This window comes from Pterocles gutturalis, unplaced genomic scaffold (genome assembly GCF_000699245.1).
Source record: "Pterocles gutturalis isolate BGI_N339 unplaced genomic scaffold, ASM69924v1 scaffold30002, whole genome shotgun sequence".
Taxonomy (NCBI): domain Eukaryota; kingdom Metazoa; phylum Chordata; class Aves; order Pterocliformes; family Pteroclidae; genus Pterocles; species Pterocles gutturalis.
Genome location: NW_010111120.1, coordinates 2036 through 29633, shown reverse-complemented (window position 1 = coordinate 29633; position 27598 = coordinate 2036). Strand labels below are relative to the sequence as shown.

Below are 27598 nucleotides of genomic sequence, written 5' to 3'. Positions count from 1 at the left end.
GCAAAAGGCTGATTAAGAAAGAGGCAATAGCCTGGTCCTCTTCCCACTAAAAATCAAGGACAGTTCAGCAATTGATTCAGCAACAGGGGAAGCTGCAGACCCTTTAAATATACACTTTTTAGTCAGTAGCTGTGAAACAAAGCATCTGCATCCTTGCACAGAATCTGGACCAAGTTTTAGATACTCACTTTTCTAAAAAGTTTGCCTGATTTGTGGCAGGAATTTTTCAAATGCATGCCATTTTTTTCCAGTTTCTTTGAATTTCCCCATCTTCTATAATTTCTCCACTAGCTGGTAGTTCTGTAATTAAATGACCTCTCTCTGAGGTTACAAAAAGCTTCTTGATCAAAGCGTACATTTCTATAGTTCTCTTTCAGCAGCCATGCTATTGTCATCATCTAAGTTTCTTTCACCTAGTTTAGCCTTTTTACTGACAGACCTATAGCAGCACACCAGAGTATTTGGGAAGGGGGAAACAGGAAGGAAGTTTAAACGAAGCTTCATATAAAAAGCTGCATCATTAACCGTCTGGCTCTATTTTCTGTAATTCTCAGTATAATAGCTTAATAAACCTATTTTACCACTATTCAATAGTTCTAACAGCACTATTAAAGCTCTCCCAGTTTTCTTGTTTAGTGCTATATTACTATTGTAATTGGTTACAAGATTTTTTTATCTAACCTATTTTCCATTAAGCAGAAGTACCAACAGCACAGACCTCTAGTCAATGCAGCTTAATTTAGAAACAGGTGGAATGGCGTGATAGAGACAGTAGATCAAGGCAGGATTTCTTTACATAGAACTTTATCGAAACAGGTTTCTGACAAATATTCCAGCCCAGAGAATGCCAGAAATCCCTTTACAGAATGGGAGGTGTTGTTCCGTGCTATGTTTGGTATTGGCATCTGTTCCTTGCTCCAGGGTGCAAGAGGCTTCTTGCAGCAGAAAGCAATCTGATTCTCTTTGGTACTGTATTTCTCACACTCTCCTTTCCTTGTTCACTACTGTGCTTTTTGGTGCCAAACTCTTGGTTTTTAACTGGGGAATAACAGTGATCTAATGGTGAGATGAGTGCAGAGGCAGAGGCTAGCCTCAACACGCAAACAACTGTATCAAGTGCTTGGCTAAACTGGTAATACCTTCCCATGGGTTTGGTTCACCCAGTAATACAATCAAACTGTTTCATAGTACAAAATAGTCCATCACAATTTGGTTACATTCATTCGACGCCTCCTCACTATTCAAGATTAATCCAGCTTTCTCTCCCTACTACTAATTTTAACTGCTTTTACTGTTTTTGTTTTTAATTATCGGATCTATCAGCATTTATTCATTTTCCTCTGAAGTTCTCTAGTATCATAAAAAACTAGTGAACGTTTACTTAAAATAGCACATCTTATCTGTTGGAACTTTTTATTTTCTTTATAAAGTGAAGTTGCCTTCTGAAGTCTTAGTTCAGTGGCATCTCTTAAATCAATAGCCTGGTAGTGTTAAATGCAATCATGATCTCCTCCAACATGCACTTTAAATGCTACGAAAATGATTAAAAAAAAAAAACCAACATAAAAAAATCAGCTTACTGTTCCTTCTCCTGATAAAGGAGCTCTATATTCCTAGATTTTTTGATCTTTGAAGAGTATTACCTTCCAGGTCTGAGATTTTAGAGACCCCCTCTGTTTCTGGCTAGCATTTGAGGGGGAGCACCACTCAAAAATGCTCATGTTGTCAACTCAGACCATTATTAAAATCAAAACCATACAGAAGTATCTATGAAGTAGTTACAGAAGCTCAGTTGACAATATACTAAGACTTCAAAACTGAAAATGGTTACAGATTCTAGACATTGTAATTCAAGATGTACAACATTATCACCTGAATTAAAATCAAGGCACTATGGGTTTTGTTGTTAAAATGACCCTGAATTAGCTCTGACTAATTTTTGAAGGAGAATAAAAAGTTTCCAACATGTTTTAACAAGTTACAATTCTCACCACAGAGAAAGTGGTTAAAAAGTGCCAAAAAGGTTAATAAATGTAAATATATTTTTGTGCAAATTACTCCTATAACTGAAACATTCTTGAAAATTACTCTCATTTTTTTAAACCTTTTACATAAATATTTCCAACTACGAACTATATCAAAAGATAGCTTTGGGGAATAAAATTCTAAACCATCTGCAAGAAAGCAGTGCAAATTCCTATTTTTTCAAATAAAATGATGGAATAATTACGAAATGATGGATGATATTCATGAATCTGAATGTCCTGAACCCTGATGCATGATCACCAGTTCAAACAGCTTCATCAATATTTAACCTTGAGAAGTCAACTAACCAACACACTATACCTCACTGAACAAACCCTGACATTACAGACAAAGCACAAACAAGAGACTTGTGCCCACATTAAGGGTGAAAATAATGATGCATCATGTTGTAAACTAAAGGGCAGAACAGAGGAAAACATTAGTCTGAGTATGGCGTGAGAATTTAGGGAAACATATTCAAACCTACAAATAACAGATTACATTTTCATGCATCATATAAAATAGTTTGCTCTTTCTCCTTGTATGCAGACATATACACAATATCTTACAGCATCTGTACAACAGAGAACTGGATTTCACACAACATTTTCAAAATATTTACTGTCCCATAATCATCTGAAAAAAATTAGATGGTTTTTGGACTATAATCCTGGCATTTTTTTTTTTTTCTGATAATTCAAACAATTGCTCCATGTCCATTTTAATACTTCAAAAATGTACAGGATTGATAAAAATACCAATGTTTTCAGCATCCCTCTCACTTCAGTCACATTTTGATATTTCACCTGGACAAATTAACACATGGCAGCAGATCCTTTAGAACACAGAAAATGGGGCAACCGTCAAAGTTGGCCATGTCCCCATCATCATCTTGTGGCTTTTCTTAACAGATTCCAGAAGTTAGATCTCAACACTGTGGTGTTAGAAAGCCTTTGTACTGGTACCTCTGTAGCCTCAGTGCAACTGCTTGTGTAGCAGCCTCCTCCTGGTAGTTTGTTTCAAAAAGAGGCAGAGCCCCACACTATTGTGGCTGAACTTTGGAGGGATCAGTCATCTTGTCAGTTCTGTGTCGTGAAAGTTGCTGCTGCTGTTGCTGCTGCTGAGACTGATGCTGCTGGTGGTGGGACTGAGTAAAAGTGCTTTGTTGTAGTGGGAAAGCAGCAGAGAGGATAAGCTGAGCTGACTGATTTCCATGAAGTAACCTGGATGTCTAAAACATGCAAACAGAAAAAAGATTACGTTTCCTGCTGCACTGAGAAACACAGGCCTAGCTGCTTTTTAACTTTTCACAAGGCTTCAATCAAAATGAAGTTCTGATTTGGTCATTTAAGCTGAGCAAACAATGCAAAAGATTAGTTCATACTGATAAAGCTAATTAGAGCATCTGGCCAATTAATAAAACATCTGTAACTGGTCTTCGTAATTTTCTGTGACAATGGGTAGGAACACATGGCAATTTGTCTCTATTTCAAACCACAAGAGCATAACAGGGCTTAAGGAATCTATCTGAACAAGTGGAGGTGGCTGTCATTGCAGTCAAATGAAAAAGTGCATGACTTGGCACAAATGACATGCATCCCCCACAGCCAAAATGAACAGTCAAGAAACTGCCGCATTTGCAGACCCTTTGAATAGGATTACTTACTACTGAAATAGTACTTGGTTTCAATATTAATTGTCTTAGAACCAAAAGATTATGCTTACTGAAGAAAAGCAATGAAGAATGGGTACAGATGCATTTGGACATCTCATTACCACATTTTGGATGTCTGAAACACATTCTGCAGCAGAAAGTAAACTACATCACCTGCTGCGATTCTGACAGAATCAGACTGTAAGAAGCTCCGGTGAGCAGAAGCAGGAAAAAAGCACTGTTCCTCTTCTCAATTTCTAAAGAGCATTTGCTTCACTTCAAATTCTATAATAGTTTGTATTAAAAATATTAAACTTTTGCCTAGAAGGAAATTCTAGGACAGGAACAGACCTTTGGAGATCTTCACTTTTCACAAATCTTCTGTTTTTCGTAAGGATCAAGTGTACAAACTTTTAAATTTAGAAACAGAGTTACAGACACAACCAAGCTGCTAAACAGCATTGTTGTTACAGTATTTATCTGAGTTGTCAGAGAACACATTCAAACCTGTGCTCTAGTTTGATTCAGTTCAAGAGTCTCCCACTACACAAATGAGTGTTGAAATTCAAATCACTAGGTATTCTTCAGCTCTCTTTTTGAGAGTCAACTTGAAGCTGAAAAGCCTTTGTCTGATGTATGACTGAAATTGGTATGTTTCCATGAAAGATTTTTTCAACAAGTCAATATTTTCCATCAATGACCTGGTGAAAGAAAATTTTACTCAGCCCTAAACAGAACCGTAACCATTCCTTGTGCATATAAATGCAGGTTAAGCCTCCAACTACTTACTGCTTTTATATATGCCACCTATGCACAGCATCCCTCAGTTAGTGCAAATGGGAGACCACACATAGTAAGAAAGAAGAAATACTTGTAAAATAAGGATTTTTAATTATGTATAATCTTAAAGGGTAAAAAAAATACACATTCTTAGAGTAGTTAAAGAATGTCAAGAATGTGCACAAACTACACCATTACAGTTACATGGACTTCTATCTTTCTTTGGAGAAGGCAATATCAGAGGCCACAATGAGGTTTTTTTAACCCATGCCTTATTGGAGGCACTTCCTCTCTAGTGTTCTAGCTACCACTACATCTCCCTCACCAACATGACCTGCTGGGTGAACTACACGCCAGTGATTAACTGGAATCAACAAATGGCAACAGATTTCCCCATCAATTCTTTCTACCTTCTGCTTCTCTTCTCCTCCTTTTTTTGTAGGCATTTCCTATCTGTCTCTAAACTCTGTGAGTTTTGTCTTCCTTCTCTTTTGATCCAATCTCTCTTCTAGCTCCCCTAAAATAAGTTTCTTCTCTACTCTCTCCTTACAAGGTTACTTGCTGCTCAGGCTCCCCTGTAGCCTAGACAGATGTTCACGCTTCATGTTATGGGGACACGTCTTGCTTTGGGCTGCATGCTGCTTTCCAGATCAACTAATTCTATTTGAGACCACCTCTCATACCTTCTTGCATTAATATATGAGTGCAAAGAAAATGCAAGCTGTTCTAAAGGGAAACATCTGTTTCTTCATCCCATGCTCAATCAAGAGCAGAAATTAAAAGAGAAGATGATATAAAACAGGAGAAAGCATAGGCTGAAATTGCAGGAAAGACTACCTCTCCTTTAAGTAGTAAGATTTCAAAGAACGGCTACAGAATAAACTTATCTCATGCATCAGGCTTGTTCATCAGTTACTATTTTAAGCGCTCTGTTTTCAGATAAAGCACCCCTAGGATAAGCTAGCAATGCTGAAAGTGTCAGGACTTTCAAAATTTTGTGGAGAATGCTGCATTACCTGTAGGAACTGTTGGGGGTGCTGGGTCAGCTGTGACTGAGCTGGTTGCTGAACTGTGGTGAGCTGCTGCTGATGGTCTTGCTGACTTTGTTGCTGCTGCTGCTGTTGCGTTATTGACAAAGTCTGTGGCTGCTGCTGTTGGGCAGCAAAAGTGGGATAAGCTGTCACCACCTGTCCCATAAACATAGTACTTGGTACCATTACTGCTCCACATGCTACTGGGGCTGTGACAAGTTTTGTTACAAGTTGTTGACCTTGAGAAAATCTGTTAATAGAAAAAGACATTTGGAGTCTCTTCAGGAAAAAAAAATAATCAAGCATCACATGCACTTGAGAAATGCAGATTTGTCAGGTTAATACTTTGCTAGAACAACATGGGTTTTGATAAGCCTGTGAACATGTTATTTAGGGCAGAGTTTATTTTAACAGTTGAATTAATATATAGTTAAAATAATAAATTGTGATTTTTTAATGCTACTTTAGTTCCTTTTTGTATATGATGTAGCTATGTAAGCATATCACTGTAGCAAGTCATCTGAATATTGGTCTTGAAGATTTACCTGATTTGTCTATCCTGTGTAAAAGTGGTAACTGCAGCAGCATTCTGATTACTGTTCTGTGGTAAGCTAGAAGGAACCTGGACCACATTTCCTGTTGTTGGCTGAGAAATCACCATAGTGTTATACAAAGGTGCTGAAACTGTGTTCTGCGACTGACTGGCAAGAGAAGACTGTTGATTCTGTCCACTAAGTACATTTTGTTGATTATGCTGAAAAGAAAAAATATTTTATGAGATAGTAATTTGAAAATAGCAAGGTACTACAGCTGTCATCCTCATTGTCACTGCCCATACTTCACAACTGCCAATGTTCTTCTATTACAAATGAATTCTTAATTTAAAGTATACAGGTTTTTCTACTGACTGAGGATCTGGAAGTGGGAGTGGCCCTAGGACACCTGAAAATTGCTTAGCCCTGTTCAGGTTATTTTTCTCCTGAATTTTTCAGCTACTTGCATACTGTTCATTCAAGATCCTATTTTCCACTCCTTTAGCACCTCTGTGCCAGACTTAAGACTAAAACATGCACATCATGTCAATCAGTTTATTTCTTGGAAGTCTGGAACTAGCTTACTGCTGAGATGGTAACACTCTCCACCACTAGTCTGCCTTTTCACAAATTTCAAGAAGAAATTATGAATTCAGATAAAAGTACAGAGGAAGGGGACCACAGAGATCAGAGGTATAAGGAGTCTCCATACACAGAAGAACAGGCTTCTGTGGAGTTACACGTGGCAGAAGATGACTTTGAAATCATGTACAACTGAGAAGATGAAAAGTCAATAGCTGCTCCATGTGTATTTCAGTATACGAGCTGGGTGTCAAGTTTAAAAAACAAACATACTTCACAGAAAGTAAAGCTGTAGAACTAGGAGATACTGTGGATTTCAAAAGTTTACATGGAATTGAAAGAAACCGAATAAACTCATAGAAGAAAAAGGCTATTACATTCCAATGTCATACACCTATGACATCTGGCTGAAATTGCTCAAGAGTAGAAAAGTCAACTGCAGAAGCACCAATATATGCTTGTCTCGCTCCTATGCTTTACTAGTTTTTTGCTGTCTGGATACCAGGTTTCAAGCTCACCTAGTACAGATCACATTAGGTGTTCTGTCAACAGAAAATCCATAGACATTCAAAAAAAAAGGCAAGCTAAAAGTTTCCTTGATACTGGTCTTTCAAAAAAGCTACTTATTATTAATTATTTACATGCTTAAGTCTTAAAATAAAAACAAGATCTGAAATTGCATTATCAAGAACATAAATGCATTTCAATTGTAAAACTTGGAACATGAAGAAATTAATATGACTCAAAGGACATTGTTCAAAAAAATTTGGGAGGAGGATGTCAGACAAGCTATTGTGTTTCAGCTATGGTTTTGAGTATATATTCTATCCATCAAAATCAATAATGAGAATTTTACCTGTGTTGCAGTACTCTGCAAAGGCTGTTGCTGTATCATGTGTGGAGAACTTATATGGCCTGTGTTCATCCCACTTTGAGTCTGATTAGTCTGAACAACTTGACCTTGCATATTTATTGGCGTAAGCTGCTGAACATTTGAAGAATTTCCAGAAGCAAGCTGCACAGAACCAAAGTTGAGTCCAGAAGTTGACTGCTGCAAGAACATCTTACAAAAAAAAAAATCTACAAGTTAGCTTTTAAGAAATATCTGTTACTTGTTCAAGATGTTTTAGAGAAACTAAACTTAATTATTTTTAATCATTATAAGATAAAGTTTCATCTTAATTGTTGTGATGAAACAACATTGCAACCCCCAAGAGCAAAAGGCCCAGCTGCCATACAGGGTCAGTATTCAAAGACTCTACTGTAACTGTTAAGATAAGAATCAAAATCCTGATTTCTAGAGCCCTAAACATTAAGGATTAATATTTGTTCTTAAAGAAAAAGTACTACCTAGAGACTAACTTGTAATTTAGTCTATAACTGTCTAAAGACAAAATGTATTTGAGATCACATTTCTATTTGTAGGATCTCCAGCAGTGAAACTAATTCAAATGAAGAAAAACTCAGAATCAATGGTTCCAGGCATAGCACCAATCTTCCTTGGCAATCAAGAAATCATAATGATTATACTGAACTTTCCAACATAATTGAAATAAATTGAATTCAGGACAAAAATATTTGAGTCTTTACAAAAAGTTAGGCCCAAGACTACACAGCAAGATGGGGAATAAGGTAGAATGTGCAGCAGTGAGGTATTTTCTCTAGTTTCCACAGTGCTGAATAAGGTCCTTCCACAGTGCACGGGAAGAGAGCTGTGAATCTCTCCTTTTGAGTCATCTATAAGGCAGTCTACTGCTGGCAGGTTTACACGAGACATGATAAAACACTGAAAATGGCACATGCCAGAAACTCCTACTCTTCAACAGAATTTAAGCAACTTACTCAATACTTACAGGATATATTTTTTTTCTACTCTTTATTCACAATTCACACTGAAAATATTTAGACTATTTCCTTAAGGTGTATTTTAGTTTTGAATGGGTTTTTTGTTTGTTTGGTTTTGTTTTTGTTTTTTTTTTTTTTTAACTAGGAAAAAAACAATAGGGTCATTCTTTTCTTCCAAAGATAGCTGCTGAAAAGAAAATGACAATATTAGAAAAAAATATTCTGGTTAAAACACAGAAATCAGGTAGTCAGCTACTAACTGACTACTAACTCTAGACTTCTGTTTTTCTGGCTCAGTAACTACTTCAGTATACCACGTAAAGTAGAACCACTTCACCAGAAAGGCGTGGAGGAGGACCACAGCCTGATAGTTAGGACAGTTTAAGAAACAAAAGGTATGAATTTGACGTGCTTGAGCTAAAAGAGGAAATAAATGCTTATCTTGCACATTTTGGATTAATATTCTAATGGCTGCAAAACTTTGCAAGAAATAAAAACCACCCCAGCCTTTTACATTTAGATTTGAGCATGAGCCAGGCTTCAGCTGCTTAACATTGAAAAGATACACTGGGGCGCTTCCAGATACATTCAAAAGCAAGATGTAGCTTCAGATGCTATGGATTTTAGGCACATTAGGTACAGATGGCAGATGACAGGGGCTAGGGAGGACCGCTTTGTGGAATTAAGTGCCCAAGTCTCATTTTAGATGCCTCAATTTTCTACAGATAAAAACCGTAAGAGTTAAACTATCTCACCTGGAGTCCTTGACCATGGACAATTTGAAGCTGCTCTTGAATCTTGCGCAACTCTTCCTGCTGCCGATGAATGTTTGCCTCTATCATGCGTGTTCTTTGCTCTAGCTGGTCCTTTAGATGCTGCATAGCTCCTAATTGAGCTGAAAACTGAAACACAGGCTGTAGTGCAATGAATAAATTAAAAGCTGAGCAAAAATAATGACATTTTATTTACAAGCAGTAAATACATTCCTCCACAGTAGCAAAGAGATCAAGTACTGCTTTTTAAACTGCTAATAGCCATAATCTGAGGACAAATTCACTAGTATGAAAATGCCACAGAACTCACATTTAATTGATGCATCAGAATTGTTGAACTAAAAAAGAAATCCATAGCAAAAGAAATTGACTGGTGTCCAAATCACCACGACTTTATAAAAAGCCTTAGTAATTTACAAGGTACTGTGGATGTTAAAAGCTCTCTCAGGTGAAAGATTAGAACTGTAGCAGTTTACCAAAAAAAAATTCATCCAGAGCTAAAACATATGCAAATAACTTGGGAATACCCTCAGTCAAAAACTGTTGAAGGCTGAGCCCAGAGACAAACTATGTTTGCCACTTCTTCCCTAGGCATCTGCTATGGGCCACAAGTCAAAAGAACCTTTTGATACTTCTATTCTATCTACAGGACTTAGATCTTCAGTTGGACCTGATACCACTTTCACAGAAGTGCTTCATATACTAAGTTGCTTTGTGTTACAAGCATATGTGTAGAAAGTTACCAGCATAGCTGATGGATTTTTTAAAATTCATGTCCTAAAATATTTTATCTTAAACTGTGTTCGCATCCGTGTTTCTAATGGCCAAGGCTGACGAAAACTATATCCACACAAATAATGGGAAGAAAAAAATAAATGAAAAATATCAAATTGTGGAATTTGCTCATTTGAAGAGAATCATGTTAAAGGTGAGTCTGGCACCAAATAACCTTATATTCAGAACAAGACTGTTTAAAAAATAATGAACAATAAACCAACTTAATCCATACCTGGGACATGCTAGATTGGAGCTGTAAAGTTGCAGGCTGAGACATTGTTGGCTGTGCTACTGGTTGTCCAAGAGACTGGGAGCTTAAAGACTAGGATTTAAAAAATTGTTCCGTAACTGGAAGAGAATGAACTTCATACTTGACATGAAATATTTCTTTACATAAGGTGTCAGTTCCAAAATAGCATCATACAAACATACGATAAAAACAAGTAAATGTTTCCTGAAATATCTAACTTTAAATACTAGAGAATTAAGAACACAAGAGCAATTGATTATATACATAATGCATATATAATTTTTTCACTGCTAAAAACATAAAAAAGCAGGAGGTATAAAACAGGAAAACAAATTACAACTGTTTTAAAAGTCTTATTTGTGGAAAGGGAAAAACTTTTTCAACAAGTTTGGAAGTTGACACTTTTGATTTTTTCTTAAACTAATAATTTTTAAAAATACGTATTTTAATAAGCGTTCTATTTTTGAAGTGACTATATTATTAGTTCAACTGGAAGATGAGCACCAAGTACATGACGCATGACATTTTCTCATGTTACCACAATTTTAGAAACTATATGAAAGTATTCACTAATAGAGTCATAAATTTATATGAATTCTCTATAGGGACACACACAGCATTATGTTGGCAATTTTTTATATATAGAGAAAAATATATATATCATTCCTTATATACATATGTATTAAAAATACAGAATCATAGAAAGAAGGTATGTGTGAGTGAAAGCAGATTCATACACAATCTTGCAAACTCCAATGCCAAAAAAAGAAATACTTATATGCTTAATTATTGTATTCCCTTAACATGTAGTATACTGAAGTTGCATATTGATGATACAATTCTGATAGTCATGTATTCCAAGTGGAACTGTTACAGTTTAAATTATGTGTTTTCAGAAGAAATAAAACAAAGGTTACACAGATTTAATAATACCTTTTAAAGGTGAATTACAATGATTAAAAGTACAAAATTTTTCTCTGAAGAGTTACCTGACTACTCAGAGATGATCTTCTTTGTGCAGTCTTTTCATGACCAGATAAGCTTTGCCTTGGGGGAGTGCTAGTGTCTACCGTCATTTTAGTTGGTGTTGCTGGCAATGTTCAGAGTTACAACAGAAAGAGACATGTTAATAGTGATCTCAATTCTGCAATGCAATAATTAAATCACAGGAAGCTTTTAATGAACAAAAAACCCCCTAAAAACTTGGGACTCTTTTTTTACCTTGACTATCCAACAACAACGCACTCTGATGGACTGAAATAGGGTGTTCTACTGTACTTTCAGAAGTCACTATACAACCTCTGGAACATCTGAGTGGTTGGCAGATTTCTGAACCACCAAAAAGGACATTTTCATTTGCACATTTCTCATGAATGATGATTAACTACTAGTTATGCATTTAATTAAACTAAGTAAAGTAGAAAAAGCCTTCACTAGGAAGGCAATTATATTTTCAACAGGCAGTGCTTACATGAATGATCTGATACTGCAGTATGTGAAGATTTTCTTGAACTCCTGGAGGAAGCAGAAGGTGTGGGGCTGGTATCAAACCTTTCCAGTGCTTCTTTGAGACTCACTGTGTTTATGTGATTGTCGGATCCAGAGTCCTGACTCTGAAGAGACACACACAAACAACAATTATTTAATCTGATTCAGCACACAACGTACATTTCTGTTAGCAAGCATCTAAGACCATGTCTAATCACCCCCCTTACAGGGTGACTGTGCAGAAGTAGTGACTTGTTAGATATCTGTAAGCTCAGTTTCCATTTGCAGCTTTTATCCTTGGAAAAGAAACAAAACCAAAGCCAATATGAGCCTAGAAGACAAAATGCACGCAGACATAGGCCACAAACTGACTGCTGAGATGACCTCCTTCTTTAGCAACTCAATTCACTCTGAACACCAGTGTAAGGAGTGAACTGCTTATTTGAGAACGGATGAGTTAATTCTACTAGAAGGAGCACTGTCAGATGAAACTTGTTGAACTGCCAAGGGAAAACATTTCTGAACTGCCAGGGGAAAACATGACAGAGCATCTGCACAAGCTGTCTTATCTAAGACTCATTGAGCTTCCAAGGACATTAATTCAAAATCAATTTTGTATACTTCTAAGAAGTGGGACAGAGTCACCCAATGGAACAGCTCCTGCTTTCGTCTTGTGAATTCCTTTAAGCCATCTTCATGTGTCAACCTTGGTTTTTCAGATTATGGGTACTTCCAATAAGGAAGAACATTTATTTATGAATCAAACTCTGCAAGAAACAGATCTTAATAAAGATTTATGGATGTTGCCATGTTACAACTACATATATGTGAATGAACTGAAAAGAGGAGGGCAAGTGTTCAAGGCAGAATACAGTTAAACAAACACCCTTTCTAGACTTCTTTTAAATAGTAATATTATTTAGAGATCAAAATAATTACTTTATCTGTAACAGGACAAAATGCTTATTGCTGCTATGTATTTGCTTACATACAATTTCTAGTAGGAAAGAAAAAAGAGGTAGAATAAAATTATATAAGACACTCACTTTATCTGCTGTTATCTCTGGAAGAGACTCCTCAATACCAAGTTCTCGTCGTCTTTCTGCTCTCACTTCTGCATAACTAGAAGAACAAACCAAACAGGACTACTATATTCTTGGATGATTGAAAAAAACATACCTCAAAAACCAAACTCCTCAGAGCTACCTTGCTTACCAAGTACCTCAGGAAGTTTTCCAATGATTCTTTAAACTGCTATGATTTCTCTACTTCCAAAAATACCAGCAATACAGCTCCCATGCCATTAGAATTTCTCTAACACAGATTTCAAAAAAATAACTTACCTTACAACAGTGTGCGTACAGACAATAAACTCTGGCCTGGAATTCCACTGGTGATAGGTGATATAGTAATGCGTTTGCAGCCAAATCCACTGTTGTCCCTTTGTCAGGAATCTGTAGTAACATGACTTCCCTTTCCCATATTGCATTACTATAAAAGTGAACAACACAGTTTACTGTCTTACCAGTCTGTAACTATTGCAATTACATAATAAACATTATTTCCCAGCTTCACATGGCCCAAAACCATGTCTAAATCCAGTATTAAGACAGTGATTAAGAACAGGTTTAAATCTGTAGCCTTCTACAAAAAAAAAAAAATTACACTGTATTTTTCAGAGAACTGCAGAATTCAACTTCCATTTTTCTGGGGCTTTTTACATATTGTGAAAATTTATGTGCAAAAAGTTTAAATACAGCTTTATAAAGAAAAAAAGCTAAACAGAAAACTTATTCTATTACATGTTTAAATTTTTTTTGCATTTATTGAACATCACAGAGCCTTCAAAATGCTATTGGAAGAACTGGAGAAGTATTATTTAGTGTTGTGCACCCCAATTTACCACAATGAAAACTATTTATTAAAAGTGCTATAAGTTAACTATTGTAAGATAAAGTTAAATCTGTTTTGTAGTTCTGTATAAAAAAGAAAAAATATGAAGATCAGGTGTGCAATAATGTCAAATGAATGGGAGTAAAGACTCTTCACTTGAATGTATCACAAAATTTCACTACAGCAGTTGTACAATTTAACAAACCCGAAACCAAACATCTATAAAGCAAACTTGCTCATTTTAGCAACTTAGTTGTACTCACAATGCTCGTGACATTTTGCAAGATTATCTAGATCATCCACATGATAATAATCATAGCCTGATGTTCCCAAAACTTCAAATGGAAGATAACCTATTATCGGAGGTGCCCTAATCAATACAAAAATTCACGTCATTTTATTTTCACACAAAAATCCCAAACAAAATTATTTCATTATATCAGTTCTCTTGATTATAGTATGTGCTCTGAAAAAAATTAAAAATTAAACCCAACACAAGCTATGAATAGTTAATGCTGATTAGTGAACTCTAAATATTATAGCCACCACTGTGATTCAGCTACTATTGCTGCTATACATAGAAGGAATTGCACCTGTGATCCAAGAATAGGAACTTCCATTCTAAGCTATGTCTAGATGTGAACTCTTCATTGGGTTCTTCAACAGTGCACATTTCCTAAAAAGTAAAAGAATAAAAATCTCTCTCAAAACTGCTCTAATTTATAAGCTCTTCTGAATCTGAGATTTACCTTAAGTTAGTAGATAACTCCACAATAGTTATAATGTTATTTTTAGACAGCTTCATTGGTTTTGTTTGTTGAGATGCATAGTACTGAGGCAGAATCTAATCTCAGCTGTGCCAGGCTGACACTCAGTTGACTTAATTGAGAATAAACTCAAGCTCAGTATCTACAAAGACAGTAGTACAAGCAGAAATCAATAGTGTCTGCAGTTATGCTTTTAACTTGTAACAAGCAAAAGAAGAGATGAAACACTCTCACCAGACACTCTGATCACAGTATATGCTTATAATGGGTGAAAACCCACATTAGCAAGATGGTCACATAATTTTAAGTTTAGGAATAGGATTCTTCCTTTTAGTGAATACAAAGTACTCTAAATCACTTTGGCTTGAGGGCACACATACTACAAATAAACTATTCTTATGTTTAGAACTCATGAAAAGTAAGAGATTGATTGTATTTCCACTATTATAACAAATCCTCAAGATATTGTGTACATTGTTTTAAATGTATTCTGCTCATATGCCCAATCAGTGCACGTCAGTCAATTTCTATTGTCCCCTTCCAGAGAGGTGAAGATGCCCACCAAGTATCGTGCCTCCTGCTGAGACAGTAGCAGAGCCAGATACCTCAGTCAGTTCTTCTGCAAATTCTAGTACTACCTTACAAGAAGAAAAATGGATGATGGAAAACATGCATACATACACATACACCCCTCAAAGAATTAAAATAAGAGACCAGCAAATCTTCCTTTTTCAGAAACCTGTGTACGTCACACTTCAAGGAGCTTGCAACAGTATTCCCATTGCCAGGAACACAGTAGAATCTGTTGATGATCAGATACCACAACTCCACAACAGTTTCCTAAAGCCTACAACATGGAAGACGCTGCTGCACTGACATAATATTCACAGCAGATGCAGGCAGACGAGCACACTGCTGCCCTGCAAACATCTGTAACTAAAATAGTCCAGCAGGAAAATACAGTAGAAGATTAACTGTTGTTCCTACAAAGGGACCACCTTCCCTTTCACTCTTTCAGGTTATAATCCAATGAGTTTAGTTGGATATTTTGCAGGTCTTTAAACATATAGTTCTAAGTTTTCTTTCTATGAAAGAAAAAAGTGAACCTATGTACGCCATGTTTTTTCCTCACCTTCATTGGTGTAAAATCTAAAGATAATGACTAGAAAATTAGTTATATGGTGAAGGTAATAAACAAAATAACTCTTGGCACAAATTTATGACTCTTGGTGTGACTTCCAGTTAGCAAGACAATCTTCAAAACTTAAACTACCCCTAAAATCCAACGCTCATCTACTTTCTTAAGATTACAGCATTTATCAGAGCACCACTCATAGCAAAGTAAAATAAATGACAGCCAGCATGTATCCTCAAGATATACTTTTGATTTGTTGTTTCTTTTAATATAATTATTTTGGCACAAGTCAAAACAAAAGCATAAATAAGTGCAGGCAGTAAAATCACAGTAAAACCATCATTGTTAGAGAGGAGCTGACAGCAGGTTAGGATCTAACTAGTCAATCCATTTATATTAATGATTTACAGATATTCCACTGTAAAATACCCCTGGGCAGAAGCTATCTTGTTCAACAAGGCATCTAGAAAATAAAATACTTTCATTTGTAACAAAAAGTACTCTGGCAGAATCCTTTTGGCTGTATTAGTCCTGCCTTCTTGATAGGATCCAATCATTTACCAGCCAAAACACAAGACAAATGTTTAAAGAATGTGTAGAGCCAAATTGCTTCACTGGGGAGCAAAATTTGTGGCACATTTTGTTAGAAAAGTGGTGGGGTCATACACAGAAAATAAAAATGTGAACTTTCAGAGATGATTCTCATTAATACTATGGCTTTCTGCAAAAGCAGTATATATCCTTAAGAAATAACACTATAGGTAAAAAAAGAGATCCAGAATCGTACACCATCTCAAATAAAAAGTGGCAGATGAGCAGGCAGGTTCTACCTTAAATAAGACAATCAAGACAATCTGGTACTAAAATACACATCTCATTACTGTCTCTATCACGCATCTCTTAGTTAAGTTACTGGGATGGTACAGTTCCTGACATGACACTTATTTGCTATAGTCTATGCTAGCCTCATTAATAACAGAAGGTATCAAAAGAGTACAAATAAGTATTGTTGAAACCCTTGATAGGAACTTAAAGCCTCTGTAACATGACAGCTTCCTTCTGCACCAAGGCCTCAGAAGTTCAGGTAAAGAGGAATGAAACTTCAGCCACAGTATAATCTGTAAGGCTTTCAGCCTCAGGAGACTGAGACACCTGAAAGATCATAAATCAAAATTCCTCAACTTCCAAATGTCCTGTTCCAGAAGTAAGAAACACATAAGTTTTACTATAGTACATTCTAAACTGTCAGACTTTAAAAGACAAAAATATTTGCAAGTAATGATGGGTTTGTCTTTTTTCCTCAAGTATTTAATGAAGCAAAAATTACACATTTAACATCTCTATCAACTGCAGGCCTAACAGGAAGAACATTATTTACACTCGCACGTGAAGAAAAATGTCAGATGAAAGATTTCCATGGCTTCAAGAAAAATAAACCACAAACGCTCTCTGGCAGTTTGCAGTCTGGAGAGATCCTATTCACCGTGACAGAACTGAAGAAGTTTACATGACTTCTCCACAGGCTCCCTACTACTTTCAAAGTGCAAAGTATATAGACCATGTCTTCAGAGGCTACCACCAACAATCTTCAGCTTAAGACACCAGTGCATTCAACTTACAGGTAGAATATTTAAATGTTCAAAGAGTATGACAGACAGCAGCTTAACCATGTGCCATATACATTTCATGGCAGTTCTTTATAACTGAATTGCAATAATCATAGAATCATAGAATAGTTTGTGTTGGAACAGATCTTAAAATATCATCTAGTCCAAACCCCCTGCAATGAGCAGGGACATCTTCAAACAGATCAGGTTGCTCAGAACACTGTCCAGCCTGACCTTGAATGTTTCCAGGGGTGGGGCATCTACCACATCTCCGGGCAACCTGTTCCAATGTTTCACCACGCTCACTGTAAAAACTTTCTTCCCTAATAACTAGTCTAAATCTACTCTCTCATATTTTAAAAACATTACCCCTTGTCCTATCACTACACTCCCTGATCAAGAGTCCCTCCCCATCTCTCCTGTTGGCCCCCTGTAAATTCTGGAAGGCTGCTATAAGGTCTCCCCAGAGCCTTCTCTTCTCCAGGCTGAACAAGCCCAACTCTCTCAGCCTGTCCTTGAACCGGAGGTGCTCCAGCTCTCCGATCATCTTTGTGGCCCTCCTCTGGACTCACTCCAACAGGTCCCTGTCCTTCTTATTTTGGGGGGCCTCAGAGGTGGATGCAGTACTCCATGGCAGGACTCACGAGAGCAGAGTAGAGGGGGAGAACCACCTTCCTCGACCTGCTGGTCACACTTCTTTTGATGCAGCCCAGGACAGTTACTGAAAAGTAATGTAAGCTTTCACTAAGCCCTCCCTGATTTGCTTCTGTACCAAGCTACACCAAGACCATCAGCAACATAAAATTCACATCCAAGTTTCAACTAGAACTATTAATTTCTCCAGTGGAAGTGGAATGACGGTGTTATCTTTCATTTTGTTTATATTAAACTTGCTTAATTATATTCCTATGGACTTATAAATTTAATTCTTGCACATTACTATTTCATATGACAATTTAGAAATGGCATTCATCATAACTTCATTTGATGCTTTGCATTAACATTTAACCTATCTGTGTGTGAAGCAAGAAACACACACACTTTCAGTTTCATATAATAAAATTCCTCATGGTTTTCATTAATATCTGAAATTTTACATGCATTCTCTCTGGAGTTTTCCTGCTCAGAGTACATTTAAAAATGATATAAAAATTATTTCATTTGTATTTACCTTGATAAATTGCGGTGTTGCTAATCTAACTGTGGCTACAAAGCAAACTTTGTCTTCATACGAAGGCCGGTGCAAACGCTGAATAGTTCCTTCAAATCCATTGTGTGCTGAGTTGGGAACTAAGGGAAGACAGAGGAGAAGAGGTCAACACAGATTACAATATAACCATGGAGGAAAACAGCAGTCATACCACAAAACAAATGGCCAAATATTTATCTAATGTGGTTTGTTTATAACTTAGCAAGCATTAAGAAAAATGCTACATATAATATATACACATATATGCACAGGAATAGTAGTTCTACAGTAACAATGGGAACACAACCGTCAAGGAACTTTCTTGAAGAACTAAAAGTTAGTATGATATTATCTGACAAAGCACTTTTAAAAAACTAATAACAATTCTAATCCTTCTTGGTAACTACTAAAAATTACTGGAACACACATTCTTCAAAAATATCTTTAAAATTTCTCTTTTGTATCAGGTTTTGCTAAATTTTCTTTTGAACTCTGAGGTAAGTATCTTTTCTAGGCTTCCATCACATTCAAATGACACAAGCTGAAGACATACAGAGTAACAGAACAATCAAAGGCACAACAATTATGTACGTGAAAGAATCAGGACACCAAGCTGAAAACTAACAAATTTCACTTACTTAACCACAGAGATGGATAGAATCAAAAGGGGGCAAAGGATGGACTAGACCTCAAAACAGATCAGCTTTATCTTTCATTTCCAACAGATATCCATGTAGTTTCTCTTTACTAAGCTCTAGTGATGGTGAGTCCAAAACACAATCAGGCTCTTTGAAACCTAACTGGTTGGTTCAGCTCTAGATTAGAACTTCTACTGAAGTTTCTACATGGAAGTTAAGCTTCCAGCTCCTTGCTTTTTTCCATCAGAAAGAAAACAGGTAATTTCCTTCCTCTATCTTATCCCTTGTTGTCCTGGGTTAAGCTGAGACAGAGTTAACTTTCTTCATAATAGCTAGCAAAGGGCTGTGTTTTGGATTTGTGCTCAGAAGAAAGCTGATAAAAAGTGATGTTTATGTGGCTGACAAGGTCTTTCAGCTTCTCTGGCTGTCTGCAAGCAGGAGAAGCTGGGAGGAAGCACAGCCCCAGTTACTAGCCCAGGATTTGATCTTAGGTTTGGGATTGAGACCCAAAGTGGCCAATAATCTATTCCATAACATACATGTCAAGCCCAATATATAGGTGAGGACCCTCCAGAAGATCGACCCTTTTGGTTCCGGATCTCTTTTGCTCCAGGTCATCTCACTCCAGGTCGTCCCTCTCCCAAGGCCTTCTCTCCCTCTCTCCCCAGTTAGCTCTCGGTCTGGGACACTCAGACTATTATCTCCGTTCCGTGAGTGCAGTTTCGGGACTCTCCCTGCTTCGGGATCATTAGCCGGGAACAGGCTGAGCCTTGGTCATTGGGTTGGGGGGGCAGTGTCGCTGTGTATCACTCATTTGTATATTTGTATATAGTATTATTTTCAATATTATTTGTAATTTAGTTACTAAATTGTTCTTATCTCAACCCACGAGTCCTTTTTTCCCTTTACCCCTTTAATTCTCTCCTCTATCCTGGGGGGGTGGGGTGGAGGTGGTGAGTGAACAGATGTGTGTGGGTTGGACCCCACCAAGGGCAAACCCATCACACTCATCCTTTGTTCTTCAGAGGTATCTTGCCTCGTAAATTAGATTTTTAAATTTCTGATTGCTTTCACTGATTTACTCTGAACTCTTTCCAACTGCTTTACTTACTCTTGACAAAGTGTCAAAAACTGGATGAAGACATGTGGGGGCTAAGAAGTGCAGTGGGACTATTTCACATGGTTTAGACTGTATTTTAGAAAGGCTTTTGCATTTTCACAATTTGGTGATTGGTCATGGGGATTTGGTCATGTTCAGTTTACATTCCTTTTTTAAAGGACTGCTATCTAGATGACTGTAACCTTTTCCTCTATTCATATAGTTTATTATTCCTAAATGTAGTAATTTGCATTTGTTCTTAGTCAACATGCCTGTGGTTTTTTCCCCAAAATAATTTATTTTCTCAATTTGGGGGGTGAATGCTTCTTGTTTTTAGTGTTCTTGCATCATTTCATGACTGCAAACTAGGTTCCATTATTCATAACATTAATGAAAATACTGATCAAATCCAGGAGTCAATTAAAACTCCATTTTGAGAGACAGCATTGGTAACCTGTCCCACCAGTTTCTGCAGCTACTCTCCAGCAATTTCATTAATATGTGCTTCCTTACATGTATGCGAGAACACGATATGATAACTGTCAAATCATATTAAAAAAGTCCATAATTTATCTGTGCTTTGTCCTCTTATCCACACAGTGTGTTACTCTTTGGTAGAAGAAACCAAATTGATTTGATGCTATTTTCACCTGAAATATCCACAATGGTTGCTAATCAATCCCTTGCTAGCTTCCTGAAGCTCACATATAGTTTAATTATTTGTTCTGGAATATTTCTCAATATTGAATTGCAACCAACAGGTCTGCAGTTTCCCAACTCATCCTCTTTCCAAGACTAGCACTGTATTTGGCCTTTTCAGGACTGTTTCTTGTCTTTCCTATAATATTACATACCTGCATTTGGCACTAAGTCTCAAGCTCTCCTCATATAGGCTTATTTACAAGATACTGTTTTTTATAATATTTTTGAGGGTGATCTTCATGAAGATTTGAAACTGACCACATTGCACAACTCATTTGTCTGTCTGAGGAAATAAACATGCCTCTTGAGTAAACAGTTGGGACAGGCTGGTCAAACAGATCAGAGACGTAGTTACAGAGGAATAATATGAGTACATAACTAATAGAAATAACTTCAAGGGAAGGGAGAAGGAACCCAATGCAGAAAACTGTAAGGGCCCAACCGCTCATCTGAGTGGTAGCTCCTGTCAGTGAAAGCACAGAATTGAAATGGGGGGGAAACCTACATTTTACTTCCCAGCTCACTGCATAATGAGAACTGCACATAGTCAGTACCATTGATCATCAAGTTACTTAAATCACCTGCTTAAGTATGGATTATGCTTAACTAAATTCAGGCTCCTTATTTTGAAGTGTCTGCTTAAATTTCTTTTACATTCTTTTAAAAAAATGTTTTACAAGATATTAGGGGTTTTTTTAATTGAAAGCATTAAGAACAATTACTACATTTTGCATTCAAACACACAGATGTGTAATACCTGATAAGCGCTTTTTCTTCTTTTTCATTAAAACAAAATAGAAGTGATATAACTCCACTTCAAGCTCTTTTTTTTGAGAGACTGATTTAGTTCATCATCAAGTATTGCACAATGGTCCCAAGCCTGTTTAGCTGTGAAGCTGCCTAAGCATACCACTCTAACATTGCTGAAATTACTTACCGTTATTCAAACACTTGAAATTTCCTATAAATTTTACATATTCGTATGTTGGTTGCTCTTTTGGATCTATTGTTCCTCGCAGCATATGGCAACAGAATTCTAGTTGATTTTTTGCTGAGAAAAGAATAAACAAATTAAAAGGCTACATGCTTGATGAAGCACATAGGCAACATGAAATGTAAAGCAGGAATAATTAACCCGCATACTTTATTGAGATACTGTAAATGTTGTGATTACAAATAGCTACAGCCTCTGATTTAACGAGTGTCATATTAGCTAACCTAAAGAAAAGGAAAACTCCTTTAGAATTTGTGCATGAAGGGCCTGAATACTAATGACGTTGAAAACCTCTGACAACTAGAGCTATTTTAAGAAGCAGCTGCCCCAAACTTAAGCTTACTAAAGCATGCGCTTCCAAAACCCATTAGGCTGCTATGTTTTTATTCTTGCCAGCTGCTACAACTGTCTAAATTGAAGCTATATAAACAAGACAAACATTGCTAATACATGGGAAAGTAACAAAGTAAAATGCAATGCAACACTGAAATTTTTACTCTTTGGAGGCCAAAAAAAAATAAAAAAACAAACCCGCAAAAAGGTGCGTCTTGTTGTTCAGGGCTCACCCATATGTTTCTGCTTAAGTAACACTGGAAGAACATAACTCATCACATGTGATACAAAGCAGATTATTTTTAACACAACTACTGTACTGGTTACATCTGGGATAGAGTTAATTTTCTCCATAGCAGCTCATACAGTGCTGTGTTTTGGATTTGTCACTAAAACAGCACTGATAACATAGGGATGTTTCAGCTATTGCTGAGCACTGCTTAGACGGTGCAAAGGCCTTTTCTGTTTTCTCACACTACTCTGACAGTGAGTAGGCTGGGGGTGCACAAGAAGCTAGGAGGGGACACAGCTGGGACAGCTGACCCCAACTGACCAAAGGGATATCCCATAACATATGACATTGTGCTCAGCAATAAAAGCTGCAGAAAGAAGGATGGGGGAGCAGATGGTTTGATTTCCCAAGTAACAGTTACACATGATGGAGCCCTGCTTTTCTGGAGATGGCTAAACACTTGCCTGCCGATAGGAAGTAGCAAATTAATTCCTTATGTCTTTTTGCTTGTGCTTGTGTCTTTTTCTTTACCTGTTAAACTGTCTTTATCTCAATCCACAAGTTTTCTCACTTTTACCCTTTTGATTTTTTCCCCATCCCACTGGGGGAAGCAAGTGAGTGGTTGTGTGGGGCTGAGCTGCCTATCAGGGTTAACCCGCCATAACTACTTACATTTTAAGTATTCTGGTGTCAATGAATCACTTTCCAGCAGATGAGAAGATAATATTTTATACATTTCTGAATGTTCCCCCTCTGGGATAAAATTAAATACACTCTGATCCACAAGATCAGACTGTAAGAAAAAGATTTAATAAGCATTAAACTAGTGCAAGACGTACAATGTTACAAAGCCTACTATTTTAATGCAAAACAATTCCACAGTTGAGAAGAACATTACTGACTCAACAAAGCCACCTGCTGGCATACACATGAATATTCTGCAAGAAAAAAAATCTCGCTTTGATCTGTCTTAATTTTGACACTGTAAAACATTTAATGAAAAACACTATGAATGCAGCAGATACACAGACACATTAAAGTACAATGGAGCTTGTACTGACCTCCCTGGGATGCAACAATTCCAAGTAAAGAAGCATTTTAATTAGAAATTAAAGGTTGTTGTTCTAGGGCACTGTAACCTGTTGGTGGCATCCAACACATTGAAATGATACCTTGGAACAAAAGACAATCCCTCCCTACATCAGGCAGATTATTATGGTACCAATAATTATATCCAATTGCAATTGATTTAATGAATACATTTTATAAGCAGTTCCACAACTACATACACAAAGCTGGGAACAACAGAGATAAATGCAATACAATTGAAAAACTGAGCAACTGATTATATGCATAAATGCATTTGGTTAAGTATTCAGAAAAGAAGGATCATGGAATGTATGTTTAGAATATATAAATTATACCTAGAAGAATAGAACAAATGTGCCTCTGAGAAGCTGATATCACGCATACCTTACGGGAATTTATGCTTTGCAGAATCATTTTAAAAAATGCCACTGCAAGTTTTACAAAATACACTTATCTCAGTAAGACAACTAGCCTTTAACCATAACTTGTCCTTCTCTTCCAGAAAAGAACTCACCGTTTCACTCATCAGTTGTTTGCATTTTTGAGTATTAACGTGCCTCATTTCAGAATAGCATTACTCAAAGGTAACTTTAACTAGAATGTTAAATTTACCAGTGAGCAATGCCACCAAGATTAAAGACGAGTGAATGCGATAAAAACCAAAGTACATACCTAGCTTAAACAGCAGAACCATCAGCAATGTATCTCTTTGGCAAGAAAGCAGTAAAACAGTAGTTTACAAAAATTCCAAAGATATAGCTCTTCAGCAATACTCTTCTGACTCATGTAGAGGCTGTGATAGGTGTGAACTCTGAAGGGTCTCCCTGCAGTCAACTGTGTTATTTCAGTTATGTTGAAGAGAAACTGATGCTAGTCTGGCACTTCATAATCCTGCCTAACAGAGTGCCAACTCATTCTGTATTTCCAAAGGAAATGTTTAATACTGGAGACAGACCAGTAGGAGGGAGTGTGTTGAAGAAAAAGCAGAAGCATTAGAACAAAGCATACATCTCTTCTATGATGTCAAAAAGGCTAAAGATTAAATAGTACTCATAGCAAAACACCATTGATAGAGAAACTGATGTTACTGAAAGCAATTTGTACTTACTGGCAAATGTTCAAGTAAGGGAGTTATACTTTCAGAAACATATATTATATTTCCATCTGTCATAATTGCTAAAAAAAAACCATCAAGAGCCTGAAATTAAACATAATGGGCAGTTAAATAAAAAGAAACAGAGCATATAAAAAATGCTAAGCTATATTCAACATGAAAAATAATTTAGACCAATTTTAGTTTATTATAAAAATTAGAATTCCTTTCACTGCTAGAACTTCTTAGTCTTGCTTTTACACTGTGAGCATTACAATTCCCATACTGTTTTGTTCTTAAATAATCAGTGGTTTCAGAAGCAAATCCATATACAGCTACCCACTGTTTCTCCCACCTCCACTCTGCCTGTTACTTTTAATTCCATCATTATTTTAAACATCAGAAGATTCAAACAAATGAGGTAGACATAAAAGCAAGAAGAGTTGGAAAAACTAAGAGAAGAACAAGTAAAAGAGGTGGTGAGATAAATTTCAGTATTTAAGATCTTGATATTCCAAATCTCAATAAAAGAAACTTGTAGCAAGATTTTATTGAGACTGTGAGATACAATTGATTGCCCTATCTTCTACTTAACTCAAACTTACTTCCACTGAACACAACACAACTATCTTTTAATTGAACATTACCAAACATAAAAGCATGACAGAACTGTATTTCTAAACAGGAAATTTTAAAGCTCATATCATATTGTCCTAGGTTTACAGTCACTAGTTGCGAACACGTATTTTTAAGGAGGACTTGAGAAACACCAAAAACAGCCACAAAACACCTTAGAAACAAGAAGCAACTACTTCACTAACTTGTTGGAAAGAATATGTAAATTCACCACAGAGGATTTTTTGAAAATTTTTTAAGTACAGAAAATTAGAACTTTTTACTCCTTTTACTACAAATCTGTGCCTCAAAGAAAAGGTTTACTTATGAAATAAAAAGAAAAAATACTTTTTCATTTACTTTAGTATTTTTCATTTAACTATCATTAGAAATTTTTTCACTAACAAGATACAAATGACTTATCCTCATTTCCAAGGAAATGATAGCTTATACTGCAAGGTCATTTCTAGTAGTAATCCAACTATTCATGTAATCTTCTTTAGCAACATAATGTTCACACACCATTTCTGGAAAGCGTAACAAGCAAAGAAATTAAACACTTTATTGCTCACAAGTTACATGGGTGTGTTGAGCCTTTTTTATAATTAAGATTTTAATTTATGCAAAACAACTCTTTATTTAACTATTACCTTCCTTATACTGATAATTTAAAATATCCAATTTACTTTGACAGTAAATATGTCAATTTGTGGACTTGCTCTGTTTTGTGTTTTATGCTATGTTTCGTGTAGTTGAAAATGCTGTTAAAAGAAAAACTGTTTTGCATTACACTGCATACATAGGAAGTCTGACTTTATCTTCATGAAAATGTATAGTTACAATTAAAATATGAAAATAAAAAGTAACGTCCTCAAATTGAAAAATTTCATCATGGAATGACTCCCCGTGAGGAAATATTCTACTCCCAGAAAAACAGAAATAATATACCTCTAACATTAACTGTGTGAACTCTTCATTACTAAGGAATGTTGGTTTCCAGTCCTGTCGAATCTCACTGGCATCTGATTGTGCAGTAATTTCTACAATCAAACATATATACAGTGTAAGGATTCACACTTCCAAAAGCCATTATTTTCCCACTAAGCTACATATACACAGTAGGAAATAGCAGCAGGTTCTCCAGTCTCCTCTGTTCATTCACTACATATAGAAGCTGTTCCTTAAAAAGAAAATAAATGTCTTCTCCCCTATATCATAATTAGATTTGTCTTCTCTTTCCTTCTACCAGTTTGTGCTACAGTCCTGCCAGACTTCAAGCTAGTGCTGAAGTTAATGACAGTAAGTAATGTATTTTTAACAGTGGAAATATTTATTTCCTCTGAGACTATAATAAAATGTTTTATTGAGAGTGCTGTTTTCAAAGAATTAGAAAGCCAAAATTCCTTATCAGTTTAGGTCATTAAAACACCTAATCCTCAAGTATCTTGGCCAATCCTGGTCGTTCTAACCATTGCACTAAGAACCGTCACAGTCCTTTCTCTTCTCCCCACAAAGAAATAGGGTTACATTAAAAAAGGGCAGGTTTTCAACAAAGACTGTTAAGAGCTGTATGACAGACTTCACTGCAGAATTACTGTTTGATTCATACACAGAGATGAATTTTGAACAGAGATTCCTGTAGGACTTAAGAGAAATACATAGATTAACCTCCCATAGATAGGTGAGAGAAACAACGGCTGCTAAGCAAAACCAGACCCCAGGTTCTGAAAGCTGATGCTTCTTCATCCACTCACAACTGAAACAACACGAAGCAAGACCACGTAGTACTTCAGTTTTGGTGAGTAACAAGGCCATTACAGAAGTACTGGTTGTAAGAACAATCTTGAACAAGTAATTGCGAATCAAGTATTTAGACTAATCCAAAGAACCCAACCATGTCTTTAAGGCTTTTGATTTCTAAAGGACAAGTCTGTACAAAGACTGTAAGCTACTCTGTTAGTTCAGATGGCTCAAAGAGCACAGGAAACCTGGAATTGAGTTAAATATGCAAAGGGCTGGAACAATTCAGAATTTTGTTTCCCAGACTGAATGGGGAAAACTTTATGAAAGAGCTTTAGACTTAACTAAAAGAACAGTGAACAGCAGCAATGTCATGCAAGAAACTGCCGAGAACTGCAAGGAGAGGGGAAAATAATAACAAATAAGATGGACCAGAATTTCCAACTATCAGATCTCACAAAAGACACAAACTGATCAGGCTTTTGCTTCCTATTTTGAAATGGTATCACAAAGCAGTAAGAGTGGTCTGGAGAATAAGGATAACGTAAATACAACCCCAAATCTAACTTTTCAGTCAGAACAGATACACTGAATGCTGAGGGGCAGGCTCTGCCACCAAATGAGAGGTAAAATTCAACTTAATGCATTCAGTTCACAGGACACAGATAAACTCCACTTTAGAACTGGAAAAGTCTGTTTCACTGGCTCATTCTGGTCCATATAACCATGCTTCA

General features: G+C 36.4%; 1 protein-coding gene across 1 annotated transcript; it reads right to left on the bottom strand.

Moving 5' to 3' along the window:
* Positions 1–2096: 2096 nt before the first annotated feature.
* CLOCK (clock circadian regulator) lies at positions 2097–26171 on the bottom strand (the record flags this gene model as incomplete). Its single annotated transcript, XM_010073643.1, has 17 exons — positions 2097–3256; positions 5476–5740; positions 6036–6244; positions 7462–7668; positions 9206–9364; positions 10233–10322; positions 11240–11340; positions 11722–11863; positions 12785–12860; positions 13082–13229; positions 13895–14001; positions 14225–14307; positions 18312–18430; positions 21706–21819; positions 23000–23120; positions 24525–24614; positions 26073–26171. Coding segments are annotated over 17 exons (2319 nt in total), but the record flags the coding sequence as incomplete, so codon positions are not given.
* Positions 26172–27598: the final 1427 nt, after the last annotated feature.